Source organism: Paramormyrops kingsleyae, chromosome 24 (assembly GCF_048594095.1).
Source record: "Paramormyrops kingsleyae isolate MSU_618 chromosome 24, PKINGS_0.4, whole genome shotgun sequence".
Taxonomy (NCBI): domain Eukaryota; kingdom Metazoa; phylum Chordata; class Actinopteri; order Osteoglossiformes; family Mormyridae; genus Paramormyrops; species Paramormyrops kingsleyae.
This window is the reverse complement of record NC_132820.1, coordinates 9,334,385-9,351,641: the sequence shown is the minus strand read 5'-3', so window position 1 is coordinate 9,351,641 and position 17,257 is coordinate 9,334,385. Positions and strand designations below refer to the sequence as shown.

At 47.4% G+C, this 17,257-nt stretch overlaps 1 protein-coding gene across 1 annotated transcript in view; it reads left to right on the top strand.

The window, feature by feature from the left end:
• galnt10 (UDP-N-acetyl-alpha-D-galactosamine:polypeptide N-acetylgalactosaminyltransferase 10 (GalNAc-T10)) overlaps positions 1-17,257 on the top strand; it is a 37,751-nt gene that overhangs the window by 12,245 nt on the left and 8,249 nt on the right. The window contains exons 4-7 of the mRNA XM_072706779.1: positions 1,176-1,342; positions 13,854-14,039; positions 14,678-14,861; positions 16,644-16,761. Of these exons, the coding sequence (XP_072562880.1) occupies positions 1,176-1,342; positions 13,854-14,039; positions 14,678-14,861; positions 16,644-16,761 (655 nt within the window). The remainder of the gene's footprint in view (positions 1-1,175; positions 1,343-13,853; positions 14,040-14,677; positions 14,862-16,643; positions 16,762-17,257) is intronic.

Genomic DNA, 17,257 nt, shown 5'->3' with positions numbered 1-17,257 from the left:
TTTTTTGTTCCATCTTCATTAAAATTCGAATGATTTTAATTACATTTCGCAAGTAATGGTGCAGGTAGCATTGATTCTGAAATATTTGTCGTTTGGTAATTTTGCACAAACTCAAGAAATGTTGATAAGCTTTTCCTCTAAGTCAAAACCGATGAATGCCGACTGTTCCAGTAAAGAGAGGAAGGCTGATTCGCCGGTATATGCTTGTGTATGTGCGCACATTTAATTCATGTGTGACTGCAGTCCTATGACTGGGCAGTATATCTACATCTTATTTAGCTCTTATCCAAAGAGAGGTACTTCTTCGAGATGGCGGGGTCAGCCAGTCCCTGGTGCAATTAGGGGTTAGGGGCTTTGCTCAGGAGCCCTGCGGTGAAGTCACTCTGCCGACCCTGGTATTGGAACCCACAACATTCCGATCACAGACCCAGTGCCCTGACTCGTTGAGTCACATGCAACCCTCAATTCTTGCCCCCCAGATTCAGGGACATCTCTTTTCTCCACCCCCCCCCCCCCCCCCCCAGCACTGCCTTTCCTGGTTCTGGCCCCTGGTAGAGACCCGGTCATGTTCTGGTTCTTCCTAAAGCGCAGACCACTCCTGAACCCCTCCCCTAGCCCCCCCTCCCTTAGTGTGTACCCTGCCAGTGTTTCCTGGCATGAAATCAGTCAGTCCTGGGTGAAAGTCATAACAAGAACATCAGGACTGTGAAATGTGAATTGAATAGAAATTGGATTTATAGTAAAAGAAAAATAAAGGCGTCGGACACAGACTGATAGCAGGATTGACAGGCACAGTTGGGTAGAGTAACAGAAGAGTTCCTTGTATCTCCAGGGGATTGAGGCTCTGCCCATTTTAATCCATCCAGTCTTTTCCTGTGAAACTGAAAAGTCTCATTGCATCCTACTAGTTTGTCGGGTTAGTAACCACCCCCACAGCAGACGAGTTAGTCACCATTCCGATAACCCATGCGTGACATCACTCTGTCCCAACCCCCATTAAATCTGCAAATGATGTTATCATTTCAGTCAACATCCCTAAAATGATCAAAGACTTCAGAACATTGTTGTATGTTGATGAGCCAGCATAGCATTAAGATGGGGAGTGAATAGCGATCGAAATGGCTGTTGGGGTCGACCCTTCGTGTTGCTAAGGCGACGGTCTCCTTGTGTCGCAGCTGCAAGCGGAAGCTGTATGCGGAGAAGCTTCCCAACACCAGCGTCATCATCCCGTTCCACAACGAGGGCTGGTCCTCGCTGCTCCGCACCGTGCACAGCGTGCTGAACCGCTCCCCCCCGGAGCTCGTGGCCGAGATCATCCTGGTTGATGATTTCAGCGATAAAGGTACCACCCCCCACCCCACCCTCTGAATCTGCCCACTTGTGTGGCCTCATCCCCTGATATGGCCACACCCCTTTATGGCCACACCCCCACGAGTAGCTCTGCCCTAGTGTAGCCACACCCCCATGAGTAGCTCTGCCCTAGTGTAGCTACACCCCCATGAGTAGCTCTCCCCTAGTGTAACCACACCCCTTTGTGGCCACGCCCCCACGAGTAGCTCTGCCCCTGATGTAGCCACACCCCTTTTGGCCACACCCCCACACGTAGCCCCGCCCCCACATTGACACCTCTTCACATGCCGCTTTTGTTCCCTCCTATCCATCGATGAATGGTGAGGTCGACACGCAGTCCAGCCAAACACCACATGGTTAAAACGAGGCTTTATGACTAAATACTTAATTAAACTTTAATTAGACCTCCCTGACATGTCTCACATTGAAGGATGTTTACCGTCTGTATTACTAATGAATTTTTCTGCTCGTTAGAGGATGAGGGAATGGAGTTGTTAATTTGCCTTCGATCCTATGACTGAAGGGTACATGGATGAGTTCAGTCTGTATTGGGATGTTTACCCTGCCACCTCCCCCCTTTTCTGGGAAGAAATGACACCTTCTGCACCCCCATATAATGAACCAGAGGCCCCCTAGCACATTGGGATAGTGATGGTTTGGCGGTGTTCATTTGGGGCTGTATATTCATATATTACACCCCCACGTCAACTAACATGGACAAAAGCCCCGTTTTCAAAAAAGCTCCTGTAATTTCCAGGCCCCTCCTGTTTAAAAATCCAGTCACGGTGCTAACCAGTTACATTTCCCGATTTGTTGACACAGAGTGGATGAATATTTGTACATGATTTAGTTTGGATTGACTCATGGTCACTTTTAAAAAGCTGGAGCTGCCCCATTTTGATTGACGCGTAATGTCAATATTTAAAGTGACGGATGCCTCTTTTCGCTCAGTGTTCACTGTGGAGAGTTTGTGGGCTCAGAAGACTGTTAATCAGTTCTGCTTTTTCCCATTTTTTTTCTGTTTTTGTTTTCCCCACTTATCCTTCAGAAATTTTGCAACCTCTGGTTCCTAACATTTGTGCGATTGAACATCATATAGTCAGCTTTCTGCATTTCTCTAAGTAGGGAAAGTTTATATTCATGCTCATCTGATAACTTTTGGTGTTAGCTAAAGTTGTCCTAGAACATCATTTCCTTAAGCCCAAAGCACATGTGATCACTGAGCGGCATCCAATCACAGCTTAATGTGCGCCCACGATGGCTAATAAAGGTATTATGAAGTCTAGGCCGAATGCCTGGTTATTCACAGTAAGCTCTAAATTCTGTCCAATCCCTGCTTAGTGTCCGCCCACAAAGGCTTATTAATTAAGGCCGAATAGTCAATGATTGGCAGTAAGCTCCAAACCCCGCCCACCTGGGCTTTCCATCTCCCATCAGTTAATAACCGAGTAGATGCGTGATGGCTTCACCTGCACTGAGAAGATAACCGCTTCTAATGCTGCGTTCCAGTTGCCCCGTAAGTCGGAAGTCGGAGCTGGGAAGGATGTCACAGCTGAGTTAACTGCGTTCCAGTAGAAGAAGTCGGAAAGCCATTTAGCAGTACCAGTCCTAGCCAGGTTCATTGTATTTTGCACATGCAAAGACTACGTACAACAAGTCCACAGATAGCGGTCGGACAGTACTGTGTGTATACAGCCGATTTAACAAAACGTAAAGATGTAAGTACTACTTAAATATATAACTACAGCTCTCACTTCCTTCTGTCTATGAAGGGTGCAGCCATCTTGAATTCTGAGGTCTGGCCTGCAGAGGTTCCTCCGACGGAGTCGGAACTCAGAGTCTGGGGGGAGTGCAAGTCGATTTTTCTGACTTGGAACTCAGATTTTCAGAGTTCCGAGGCCAAGTGGAACGCGGCATAGACATCTGAGGCCTGTGACCTTGGATGTTTTCCTGAATGTCCGGCTTTGCTTCTGAAAGTCCAAATGCATAGGGAGACCACCTCTTTGTGGAGGGAGACCCCCTTAATGGAGGAAAGTGGTCTTTGTGGTAATGGGAATTAGGATGGCAGAACCCCCCCCCCGCAACTGAAATCAGTGTCCATAAATCCTGACAGAGGTTGTGCGTCTCTACATGTACACATGGAGTATATAGTTGGGTCTGATTTGTTTTTCACATCTTTAAATATCAGTCGATGACTGTTAGACGTCTCCTCATTCATCCTGGTAGCTCCATAAACAATGCTGCAAGCTACCCATAGATATTAATAATTGCTTGTATCCACTGCCGTTTAACGAGGGGTAATTCATCGCAGGAAAAACCCATAAGTCTCATAAGTCTCTGATAAGCAACATGTCGCACTTGTGAAGATCGGCATTGATATTCATGATACTCATGTCGCTATTTTAAGTTTCCGAAACAGAAAATAAGCAGAGAGTAAAGGCAGAACTGCACTTTTGTGTGTGTTTTGGTTTTTTTTTTTGTACAGTTATTCATCTTTAAGTCGCAAGTGGTAGCTAATGGATACGGATGCGGGATCATTACCAGTGTTTAAAACGGCGGGCCTGAATACTGGGTCTGCACTTTTCTGAAAAGGTATTGGTTTGTGAGATGGTCTCATGAGCACTAAAGATCCTGTGCTGTTATATGTGCCCTGTAGTAGATTGACATCCCACCCAATGTGTCCCCCAACCTGGGGCTGGTTTGCTAGTGCTAGTTCAGACATTCCACTCCCACCCCCCCTAGTGTAGTGACTATTTGTAGCCAACATGGGCCCCCCCCCAAATGGCTGGTTTAAGTCTACCACTGACCTCGGACTTGTCTGGGATGGGCTCCAGGGCTCTGGGATGGATGGATGGATGGATGGATGGATGGATGGATGGGCTACACGCATGAAGACATTCATATGACCAGACGTAAGATCTCGATCGTCCCGACCCGTCTGCGTCGCACCCCAGCTCTGCTTTCATTGCCGCTTTAATTTCCGCGTCTCCGACTCCCCCGCTCTCCTCCATCCGTCTCCCCGTCTCCCGTACCGCCTTCTCTAAAAGTCTGCGATCTCATTCTCTTCATCTTCGCTCAGATTCATGAGTCTCCTTCATTCCCCAGATAAGAAATTATGAGCTTTTCGTTTAGTTTTTTTTTTTTTTTAAATAAAAAGTCACTTCTTTGGATTATTTCCCCCTTAGAAGCAGAAAAGCCGCAGACGCCAGGGATTTTCTCGATGCAGTGTTTAATTCTGGCGAGAGCTCTTAGTGCCTGTTATGCAGATTTTTGGCTTTACATGTGACATTACAGTTTATTTACCTCAGTGACCAGTCAGACACCCTGCCCCCCCCCCCAGGACTTGAACCGCACCCTTATCCGCTGGGGGCAGTCCTGCCCCAGGCCCTGCTCAGCTCAGACTGGTCTGTGTCCCTGAGATGGCTGAATTAATCTCAGACTCTGCCTCCGTTATTAATTGATTTGTGTATGGGGGAAACAGGCATAATTAAAAGAGCATTTTTCTATGGTAACAAATGTGCATTCTTATCAAAAGCATGTCAAAATTAGTGTGATACCAGTCAGGACAACATTATGATAAAATCATTCATGCAGGCTGAATAAATTGTGCGCAGTGAATTTAATTTATCTTTGACATATAAATTAAAGATTAAAGTATTGATTTTCTTTTTTTTCTCTCATCAAAGGAAAAACAGTGTGGCTCCCCCCCCCCCCCAATCCCCCGCCTTAATACCTCCCCTGTAATCTGTTTCCTCACGCCCATCGATTCGGACCTTTAAAGGTCTCCCTGGTTTTGCCCGCGTAGCTGGACCTGCTAGCGTGTTTTACATGCCCAGCCTGCTGCTCCTTGTTTCCTGTGATAAACTCCTTTGATGTTATATATCTGCCTGTAATTCAGTAGTTGGGGGTGGGTGGGTGGGGGGGGGGATGGGTGATCGATGGATGACATCCCCACCTCTGGTCCTTTCTGGGGTCTTGACAGTGGCAGTTTTCCATCCATCCATCCATCCATCCATCCATCCATCCCATAACGTCGTCTCCACCACGTTGGATTTTCATCACATGGAGATACACGTCAAGGTCTCTCCTTAAGGTTGGTTTCTATCAGGGCAGAGAGAGGGTCCTCCTGGTGGGTGGGGCCGTGGGTTCTTTGGGGTGTTATGAGGGCATGTGGCAGCTCAGCAAATGGGGGGGGGGGGGGTGTATTCACAGGGTTTAAGAGGACTGGAGTCCGGATATAGCCTGGACACTGAGGAGCAGAGAGAGACGGAGGTTCCTCTGTTTTCTAATATTATTGGCATCAGGAGAACGTCGAGAACGACAAGTTCCCCACCTCACATCACCCCCCCCCCCCATCTTACAGTCTCCTAAAAGGGATAAACTCATTTCCATTAGCTTTAACAAGTGTAGCCCTGTGCTCAGGAGACTTCAATTAATTTAAACACCTCTCAGTCTTTAAATCATTAATGACTGGAGATTATATTGGCTTTGCTGTATGAGGTCCGTGAGTCACGTTTCCCGGGGGCGTCTTTGGGACGTTCAGGACCCCCCCCCCCCCGCCTCTGCCTCACCCCAAAACGACGCTGCCCTTCGTCGTCCGCAGGTCCTCGGGCGGTGAAGCGCAGTTTTGGAGACTTTCTGTGACATTTCACACTCGCCCTAAAATCCCTCCGAGGCTTTGAGTGCTTGTGTGGGTTGGCCCACGTGAGCAGTTAGTGTCTTTAAACCACCCTGTATGCCGGCTTTTCCTTCAGTGAGGAAGCCCACCAGTGTTTATATCGTCCTGGGTAACAGACGGGGCGTGTTTGAGCTGCCAGCAGAGTCTGTCAGTCGGGCTGCATTTAATGGGAAATTACAGCAAGATAAGGCCCTGTTTGGGGGCGGGTGGTCTTTTATAGGTGGGGTACGTGTCGATGAGGGGCTGGAGATTGAGTTAAAATAAGGAGCTTTGAGCTCAGATCCATACCGACTGGGGTATGAAGGACAAATCTCATCTCCCCATTATTCTCCTGTGACCTGCCGGAACCTTCCACGGGGGGCAGGGAGGGGCAAGGTTGCTGCGCCGTAAACCTGTCCAGCCCACCTGCTCTTTCCCCGCTGGGCTGCTCCCGATCGATCAGAGCACTAAGGAGACTTAGGGCTGTAATTACATAAAGCGTGAGAATGTTGCCCCCCCCCCCCCTTATGTGTCTGTCTGCTGTTCAGTTGCCCTCAGAGAGCAAATTAGACTTCGACACAGGTTAGTCAGCATCCATTTGTACGGTAGAACTTTGCATCACTGCGATTGGCCGATTTGGTCTGTCAATCATCCATCTCCTCTTATCCTCCAATCAAAACCTGCTTTCCAGACTTGATCAAAGATGCATGTTTATGATTGTGTGCAAGTCAATAGTTATTCATTACCGGTGATCGCCGTGTGTGTGTTGCGTTGGAGGTTCACCGACGGTGTCTGGCTGTACGAAGGGGATGCGTTATAAGGCACATTCCTCCTCCAGTTTTCATGGATGAAGGGCTGGCTGCTAACCGCTAACCAGATGAGACGAACGCGTAATGCACCAGCAGAGGCTCTGAGGGCTGAAGCTGGCGTCGGCTCCTCAGCTGTGTGTCTCGCACACGGGGCTAATTACGCAGTTCGGCGTCACACTGGAGGGCGTCACACTGGAGGGCGTCACACTGCCCATTAGGCACTAAGTGATTTTTGGCGGCACCTGCCCTGCATGCCTAGGTTTGCGGTCATGAGGGGGGGTTGGGTGAGGGGGGGTGGGCGGGAATCCGTGACCTATGGGCTGAGTCTATTGTCAAAATCATCAGTAAATCCAACAAAAAAAAAAAAAACAAGCAAAATGCGTTTGAAGCTGCAATTCTATTCTCTCAGCTTCATTACTGTTGACATCGTCGCCGTGGCGATTGTAGATTTCAGACCCATCATCGCTTGGCCCATGAAGCACTACCAGAAAGTTCCAGGTTCTTATTTAAAGCCAAAATTAGGGCCGTAAGTCATGTTGCTTGGTGTTTTTTTTCAGGAGTACATCAGCCTTAATACATACAGGACTGCTGGATTTAGGCTTGTAATGGAATTCCGGCTTTAAAAGCTGTAAAAATGGGGGCATAAATTTCCTTGCACAGCATCTTTCTATATGGGATCTTAGAGGCTCTGTGGGGTAGGACTCCGTGCCTCTGATCAGCAGCTTGCTGGTTCAAATCCCAGGGACAGCAGAATGAGTGACTTCAGCATTAGGCCTTTTCATTTGCCGCACTTCCGGTAAAAGCGTCTGCAAACTGCATAAGTATAAATGTGGCAAAGCTCGTTAAGCGCGGGGAGAATACTATAGGTTGTTACTTCAGTGTTACTAACCCCCTTCTTGATTGGCTTTAGAATGAGGCTGAATGTGAATGGTCCTCCAATAGTCTGTGTTTCTCCCCGAATCCTGGCCCATCTCGCTGCAAGGCGTCCTGGAGGAGTCGCGATTCTGCGCCAAGAGTCCGGGATAGAATTCAGCCCCTCGGACTGCTGAGCGTGTCTCGCGCTGCAGGTGATTGCAGGGTAATGGAGTCATCCCTTTAAGAGATGAGGCAGAGCCGCCGGGAGCATGAGAATTCATCCCGACGAGGATCCGACGGTGAATTACGGGGGCGATTTGGGAGCGTGAGGTCTAGCCCAGGAGAGAGGCACTTCCTGCTACGGTCTAGCCGCTGGGGGGGGCCCAGGATCGGAGAGGGTATTAGCGTCCCTTGTGTGCCGTTATGCGCAAGCCATCGCGCAAAAGGCAGTCTCGCATCTTTATTAAACACGGGCTCTGCGGCGACAGCCGGACAGCATGCAGTCGCATCAGAAGGTTTCTCAAAGATCTCAGCGGATGTGCATGTCTGGAGGCGTTTAGAGATGTCGCGTTCGTCCCCAGAGGACGAAGCCCGTGTTTTGAGTCCAGTGTGGTTCTCAAACGCAGTGGAATCCAGAAGCAACTGGACAGGACGCTGGTCCATCAGTGGACACGCGGGTTCATATACACGCTAAGGGCCAGTATGAGATACCAGTCAACCTGACTGCAAACACACACACACACACACACACACCTTTTACAGCTGTGATGACTATTCACTTCAGCATTGCCAGGTCTGGCATCAGGCACACAACTACATCCTAAGTATTCCATATATGACTTATTACTCATATTACTGTAGCTATTTAGGGAAAACGGAGCTTAAGGACTTTAATATGCAAACTAGACATAATTACCTTATATATTCAGCCATATAAAATGTCAAAGAAATTATGCAGTGCAAAATGAATCATGGAGTTAAGTAGCATGCACTTGAAATGCAGGAACATGTGTTTTTTTATTTTGCATGCTGGATATGGAAACCACTGGATGAGCATATTGTCATAGCAACATTCTGTGGTTGGAACAGGTTCCATAAACACAGGTGTTTTGTGCATATGAATTTCGTGTGTGAAGTATATTAGAAGGTTTATGGTATTGTATTGATTTACAATACTCTGACACTAGTAGAGTGACTGAGTTCCTGAGTTTGTGGTGATGCAGGATGATTTATTGTGGGTAGAATGTTTTATATGGCCTTATTTATAGACACGTCCAGGCCTCCTAGGCAGAGTTTGCTGCCGTTTGCTCCCGCTAAGCTTTTAATTAATTAGCTTTCATTAAGCTGTTTGGTAAATTAGCCGTCATTCAAATCAAACAACTTAAGCCTGGGGGATGATATGTGGTGGGATCAAGATGAACAGGAACCTTCCGGAGAATGCAGGCTTTTCCCGAGAATGCAGGCCTGCCCTTCCTTTTCATAAAAATGTGTGCCGTACCTTTAAATGATCAATTCATTAATCGATTGCACTTGGCCCCTAAACAATTCACCCAAATTGAATCGGATGCTAATTTTTGTGTGTTTCTAAGGAAGAATTGGGTAACTGGGGCATGTCTTAATGTGACAAAGGTGACTTTATTAGGTTGTCAGCAGAACTGTTTGGCTAGACTTAAATAGTGCAAATTAAGCCGACAGCTCTGTCAAGACTAATGAATTAAGAGCTCAGCAGTTGGAAAAACCAGCACGCCTTCCCGCTCTGGGGAGTGCAGCTTTTCCATCTCTGAGTTGTAGGATAATTGTCTGAATGCAGAGTTTTTTTTACTTGGTAAGTTCACTGTCAATTTGAAGTTTTATTTTTTCTTTTCACACCTCCGATTACAAGAAACTTCTTGTCAACCGTCCCTGGGACGTGTGAAAATTGTTCGAGACGGTGGCGTGTTGGAAAGACCCCCTTCGCCAAGTCGTGGTTAAACCTGGGGCCCAACTCATCAGACGCCGTCGCGTGGAATATCCCGTCCAATTAGGATTCTTGAATCGAAATGTCTGTGTAATTTCCATGGCAACACTGCCTTAAATGAATGCGACTTTGATGGAAACATCCTCGTTTAAGAATGTTTATCTTAGTCAAGAAATGGGTCCGTTGATGATATTTCAATAGCTGTGTCTGAAGCCTCCCCGTTAATAAAAACGTATGTGTTTCTGCAGCAGACGATCGTTTATAGAACTCGTGATTAATGGACTCTACATTTTTTTTTTTTTAATTGGTTATCAGTTTTTATGCAAAATGAATCCATTTGAGTTTGACGTGGTAACCTTTCTCCCTGTCACTTTGTGATATGAATTTGCACTGAGGGGATAATGGTTCTGACTGTTATATTATGGTCCTGTCAAAGTATTTCTGTTCGGAGGAACAAAAAACAGTCTCCGTTTGGTCATCTCATTACGGTGTTTTGTCACCTACATTTGTCATCCTGAAAATACGAAAATGCCACAGGTGGCTTATCAGTCTAGGCCATGGATTGACCATAATTTTGTTAGTTCGGGTCCCAGGAGCCTTTAAAATGAATGCAGCAGTTGTTTTGAGTGCTTTTTGAATGTCCCCGGGGGGGGGGGGGGGGGGGTTAGGGTTAGAAGGCTGTATCTGTACCATGTGGCCATCCTGATGAACTAGATGGGGGGTTAAACTTGTGTGTTTTCACAAATGCTGGGGGCTTAATCTAAGTTGTTCGCCACGTTTCCAAATGTCACAATGGCCCCCCCATTTGCCAGGATTCACGTCACACCTGTTCGTCCTCCCAGACATTCAGTGGGAGCGCCCTAATTTTGCGCAATACTGTAAAATTCCATATGGGGGCCGTCATCTGAATATTAACATTTTAACTGTGTAGCAGACAGTTTTATCCAAAGTGATTTGTTTGTTTTGTTTGTTTTGAGGAAGTCGGGGTCAGACAGTCCCCGGAGCAATTGCCGGTTAAGGGCCTCGTTCAGGGGCCCAACAGTGACATCACTCTGCCAACCCTGGGATTGGAACCGGTGACCTTCCGGTGACAGCATTCTAACCCTCCTAGCCGTATTTTAAATGTAAATGAAGGATTAAATCTAGACTTGGGGCCAGGTTACCCGGGTTAACTTGCGCTTCCATCTGTCCATCAGTCGATCAATTTCACACACGCGTGATTAATTAAGATAACTTGCAGGAAGGAAGACCGGCGCTCAAATAGACTTAACTTGTACTCCTGCATTGGTTGCAGTGAGCAAACACCCAGCCCTACACCCCTCCCAAGGTCATAAAGGATGGAATTTCCATACTCTTGCCTAATTTGTGGTTGAAAGTTCGGGAGGTTTAACTTATCCTGGATGCTTGGATCTTGGTGCTGCTGTATTTCATTAATCCCGAGTCCGCTTGTCAGAGAGCTCCTTCCATTTCCCCAGGAAAGATGTGTGTTTTTATGCTCATCTATTTATTGGAGAAGACGACTGAAATTAACCCACTGCTTCAGCTATTCATTATTTTCTATTACCTTCCAGTAGATGAAAATCTCTTCTCCTCTGATCCAGTCAATACGCCCCTTTGCACTGACATAATTACGACGTGATGGGATAGAGCTTTAATCCTGTTATGTTGCCCCCCCACCACCAGCAGCAGCACCAGCATCCCCAGTTATCAATGGAAATTAAAGCGTTGTTGTTTTGTTTTTGTTTTTTTAATAATGTTCCCGACACGTCCCATGTCACGGATAAACGGCAGGATGGGAACACTGTGGCTTATTGGCATGAGGCTGCGAGTCATACCTGAATTTGTCTGTCTGTCTGTCTCTGTCTGTCTGTCTGTCTGTCTGTCTGTCTGTCTGTCTGTCTGTCTGTCTGTCTGTCTGTCTGTCTGTCTGTCTGTCTGTCTGTCTCTCTGTCTGTCTCTCTGTCTGTCTCTGTCTGTCTGTCTGTCTGTCTGTCTTTCTTTCTTTCTTTCTTTCTTTCTTTCTTTCTTTCTTTCTTTCTTTCTTTCTTTCTTTCTTTCTTTCTTTCTTTCTTTCTTTCTTTCTTTCTTTCTTTCTTTCTTTCTTTCTTTCTTTCTTTCTTTCTTTCTTTCTTTCTTTCTTTCTTTCTTTCTTTCTTTCTTTCTTTCTTTCTTTCTTTCTTTCTTTCTTTCTTTCTTTCTTTCTTTCTTTCTTTCTTTCTTTCTTTGTGGTAAAACCTGTTACATTTTTGCTTGTGGAGACACTTTTCTAGTCTCCACAATTTAAACTTCTATATTGTAAAATACCTGTGAATGCAATCCAAAATACGAAAAAATTGTTTGGTTACATATGGTTAGGGCTGGGTTAGGGTTATCCTAGTTATGATAAGGTTACGGCCATAGAAAATGGAAATGAATGGAGAGTCACCACAATAATAGGAATACAGCTTGTGTGTGTGTGTGTGACAGAGAGAGAGAAGCTGTGTGTGAGTGAGAGAGGTGTGTGAGAGCGATAGAGAAGGTGTGTGTGTGTGAGAGAGAGAGCAATCAAGAAGGTGTGTGTGTGTGTGAGAGAGAGAGTGATAGAGGTGTGTGTGAGAGAGAGCGATAGAGAAGGTGTGTGTGTGAGAGAGAGAGCGATAGAGAAGGTGTGTGTGTGAGAGAGAGAGAGCGATAGAGAAGGTGTGTGTGTGAGAGAGAGAGAGCGATAGAGAAGGTGTGTGTGAGAGAGAGAGAGAGCGATAGAGAAGGTGTGTGTGTGTGTGTGTGTGTGTGTGTGCGCGAGTCTGCCGGGAGCCCACGTCTTGTCGCCGCTTCCTTGGAGGTTTTCAGTCGTTGTCGGATCTGATTCCTTCGGGGCGGGGGTGTCTGAGCAGCTGCTTTCGGCTTTTCGGGGTGGGGGGTCGGTCTCACCCCATTAGAGACCTGCTAGAGTGATGAATGGCGTGGACCTCAGCCTCCTCCTCCAGGGACGACGTCTCCTGCTTCGCGGCGGCTGGCTCACCGCGTTCGCATTTACTGCAGTCAACAGGGGCTGGTGATGTCGCCTGCTGGCTGGCCGCTCCAGTTCCCCCCAAAAACACACATTGACCGCAAGCCCAAGCATGTGATCGACAGGAGAGCTAAACAGGGCATCACAAGTTCTCAATTAATTAAAATAAGTCAAATGTGTTTAAGCACATTTCATACCCTGAGGCTCTGCCCTTCTGTTTCCTTGCCTGCGGACGGATAAATGCATTGTCTTGTACAGCTAGGTCGCGGCGGGTACCGAAAAGGGTCCTCTTTCCCATAATCCCTTTCTGTCTGTCATCGATGGCGACGATGGCAATCAGCCCGCAGCAGACCCCTTGGCCGTGACCTGGCACTTTCGCCACCGCCCAGCTCAAGTTGATCGATTCCAGCAAGATGTGTCCTGATAGCTGAGAAGGGCATTCGGATTTTTGCTACAATTAATGCAGGTTTTAAAATATACAGCTTATCGGGCAGCAAATCTCCACCGCGTGGAATGCTCTGATTATACTGATTTGTGTAAATTTGATTATCTCTTCCTCAAGATTTGACTGCTTCTGGGCCCGTGAAATTAAAAGCTTGAGAAATGCGTAACTATTCTTTATGTTTGCAGTTGTAGAACTGTGATCTTCCTTATAATGTGATTACCTCTGAAAACATGTTCTACCCTTTTTTAGCAATCAGAATGCCTTTAAAATTGTAGCACGCCTTCTAACAAGGATGCCAGTAGTTCTTAAAGACCAGTCACGCTGCAATCGACTTAGAAGGTTCATTTTTTCTCGCCTGATGCCTGGGTCTGGAAGCAGATATGGCAGGTGGTTGAACCAGAAGGCATTTGAGTCGTCCATCACTTGCCTGACACCCTTCTGCTTTCCTGTTCCTCCTCCGAGTTCTTCCTTGGCCTGAGGATACATCTTGAGTCTCCTACGGCTCTTGCAGCTCCCTGTTGTGTACAAGACTCATCCTACTGTCTATATCCTACTGTCCAATTTCCACTCCTTAAAGTTTGCGTTCAGCATTTAACTCCCTCTCTCTCAGCACTTCTCACTTTTCTGAAGGTTTTTTTTTAAGGTCGGACGTCACTGCTTTCCTGTCCGTGTCCAACCAGTGAAATATCTGTGGCCCGTAGACTGACTCTCCACCTATTACTGCCATAATACCTCCAGGCCAACAGAGGGGGCCAGCTGTAATTAACCACATATCTTTCTCCACCTGTCAGAGCACCTGAAGGCCTCCTTGGAGGAGTACATGGTTCGCATGCCCAAAGTGCGGATCCTGCGCACCAAGAAGAGAGAGGGCTTGATCAGGACGAGGCTATTGGGAGCCTCTGCAGCCAGGGGTGAGGTCATCACATTCCTGGACTCCCACTGTGAGGCAAACGTGAACTGGCTGCCCCCCCTGTTGGGTAAGTGGTGCCTCAACATGTTCCTCCTTCAGCGCCTGTGATCAGAAGGTCACAGGTTCAAATCCTAGGGTCAGCAGAGTGATATCGCCATTGGTACCTTTGAGCAAGGCCCATAATCCTAATTGCTCCTGGGAGGGGACGTATGTCACTTTGGATAAAAGCGTCAGCAAAATACGTGAAATGTGAAATTAACAGGGTAATGTTTCCAAACCTGGTCTTCTGGGATCCCCATATTGTCCATTTTTTTGTGCTCTCTCAGCTCCCTGCCAGACAATCCAGTGGAAAGAGCACAGTCCAGAAGACTGTGCGGGGATCCCCGAGGAAAAGTTTGAGAAACACTGCTATAGAGCAGTGTTTCCCAAACTGATCTTTGGGTACCCCCAAACAGCCCACATTTTTGCTCCTTAGGAGCTGGAAGGGAGCAGAATAGACTGTCTGGTAGGGAGCAAAAACATGGACTGTTTGGGGATACCTGGGGACCGAGTTGGGAAAAACTGAGAGGACATTCTGTTCTGGGTGCAGATGTTACCCACTAAAGGTGGCCTTTATCTTAGCTGGAATTAAGAGCTGGCCAGGGTCCTTGCCAGTGTAGGCCCTCGCAAGAGGTCACTTGTAATCCCGTGTGCCACCCGTCTTAGATCGGATCGCCCAGAACCGCAAGTCTATCGTCTGCCCGATGATCGACGTCATCGACCATGACAACTTCGGCTATGAGACACAGGCAGGCGATGCCATGCGGGGGGCCTTCGACTGGGAGATGTACTACAAGCGCATCCCCATCCCGGCAGAGCTGCAGAAGGAGGACCCCAGCGAGCCGTTCGAGTGAGTGCCCGACGGAAAAGGAAGCGGTCACCCCCTCAGAATTTACCAGACGGAAGTTTTACTTCGTTTCAGCTTCCCACCTGCCCTTTTAGAGTGAATACTATAGGTTCAGCAGCAGGCATCGTAATCGGTAACTAGAGGAGCAAAAATATATGAACGCCAAGTTGAGAAAGGAGTTTCCACATGCGTGAGAGATTCACTTTCAGAAGCACCTAGGTTAGTATTCTGGTGACTCCAGCATTGGTAGGGGGGCAATAAATTCTGTTTTCCATTCAAAACGTGACAAGATTTTCATCTACCGCGAGTTTTTGTTTTTTTTTCCCCCCGCTAGCAGCAAGAGGTCAATATAGAGGTCAATATAGTGGAAAGGGGGGCTACTTTGCAATTCTAATTAAAAAGGGACTCTATTCATGGTTGGTTTCACAAAAATCCTAGTAAGGGCAGGAGTTATTTAGGATGGGAGATTCGAATCTGGTTGAGAGGGAAGGAATTCGCAGAAGGAATTACCGTGTGTGTGAGAGACTTTTTTTTTTTTTTTTGTTATTGAACGTCTTTTACATAAGGTGTCATCTTGCCTCTGCGTTTACCTCTCTTATCTTGGCCGTGCAGCCAGTGGCTTCACAGCCCTTGAATTCCGGATCCTGTCTTTATATCCCGGGAAGTCGATGTCAGACCCCGCACCCGCCTGAAATCGCGTGTCCTTGAAGAACTCTGATATCGCCGACACCGGCGTGACTCACGGCCCCCACCGGGGCTCGGCGCATTCATACTACCTGACCCGCCCCCTCCCTGCTTTTAATTGATCTGTAAAACAGAGGCAAGAAAAACCGATCTCTTCTCACTGCGATGGCGAAGTCAAGACGCTGCCCCAACTGTGTTTTATCCCCCCAAGAATATCATCTTGTCCTTTTGATTTAAATTTCCGTTGCCATGGCAGCCGATAGCAAACGTTCCGCTGGCGCCGCGTCGGGTCGTTCCATAGCTCTGTGCCGGGTGCCTCATTAAAATCCGCTGCCCATTTAATTGTTTCTCGCTGTTCCGCGGCCCGGCAGCATGAGTCCGGGAGAGATTTCCATGACAAGACGCTTGTCAGGCGGTGATGTTTGGCTCGGGGCTGCGACTGCCGGCCGATGTTCCATCCAGGCGGAAATCTCACCCGTGTCGCTGTAATTTCATGTACAAGCCATAGTAATTACCACTGACGGTGATTTATTGCCAGCCCATTGGCAAACTGGGCCCGTCTCTCAGACCCCTAAGTGAGTGTGGGCGTCCTCGCGGTATTCTTTCTACATTTTTTGTTCATTATTAACATTATTTTCTTTCCCGTCTGTTCATCCAATGGTAGCTTACAGACACATTCATTTTCCAGGCCTGGACTTTTATTGGGAATTTGTCACTTTGTGATCCGCTAGCTTGTAAAGGCTCTTCCTTGGACACCTCAAACCTACACACGCTAAAATCAGTTACCGTTAATATATCCTCTGTTTTGCCTTTCGGCACCTGTTTGTCATCCCCTGAGAAACATGTCGGATTTTGGACCTTTTTTGTAAGATGTCTTAATTTGTTAAAGTGTCGACCTTATATTCAGAGGTGGAAATTTCAAGTCCAGAAATTACAAATCCAGACGATATTTCACCCCCGTGTACGACTCCACACGTCATGGATCTGAAGTTGACAATGAGATGCTTCGATTTTGATTGAGTAACAGCAAAGCAGAGCTGAAGTTAGCTATGCTAAGCTAAGCCGATTACTGTAGCGTTGGGTTTGTGCTCCACCCTACAGGTCTCCCGTCATGGCTGGAGGACTCTTCGCCGTCAACAGGAAGTGGTTCTGGGAGCTCGGAGGATATGACGCGGGGCTTGAGATCTGGGGAGGGGAGCAGTATGAGATCTCCTTCAAGGTATGTAACCGGAAGGGGGCTAGCAGGATCTGGGTGTTGTTGATCGTGTGAGAATCGGATAAATGATTGCCGACGGCTAAACGTGTTGCTGGTCTTAAAGCCGTTCGACGAGACCAATTTAACACCGTAAGGGGAATCTAGGGGTATGATGCATGCGGCGATTAGGCGGTGAAGAGGATCTCGCTTATTATTAAGAGATAATGGCCTGCGCTCCACTGAACAACAATCCCTCACAAGAGGAGCGCTTGACTTGCCTGGCCCAAACGGTATCCATCATATCCCAAAACGATTAGGCCGGCAGTTAGATTGCGGCATACCCATGTCTATGGGAGGGCTTCCTCACACACGCTCCCACCGTGGGCACAGAGCAGAGCCCCTTCCACTCGCTGGTCCCTCGAGTCAATGAGAATAACCGAGCAGAATCCAAGATGACGGCCCTCATTGGTTAACCGGTGATTAACCATAACAAGGTCTTACAGGAAGTGATGTTCCCTAG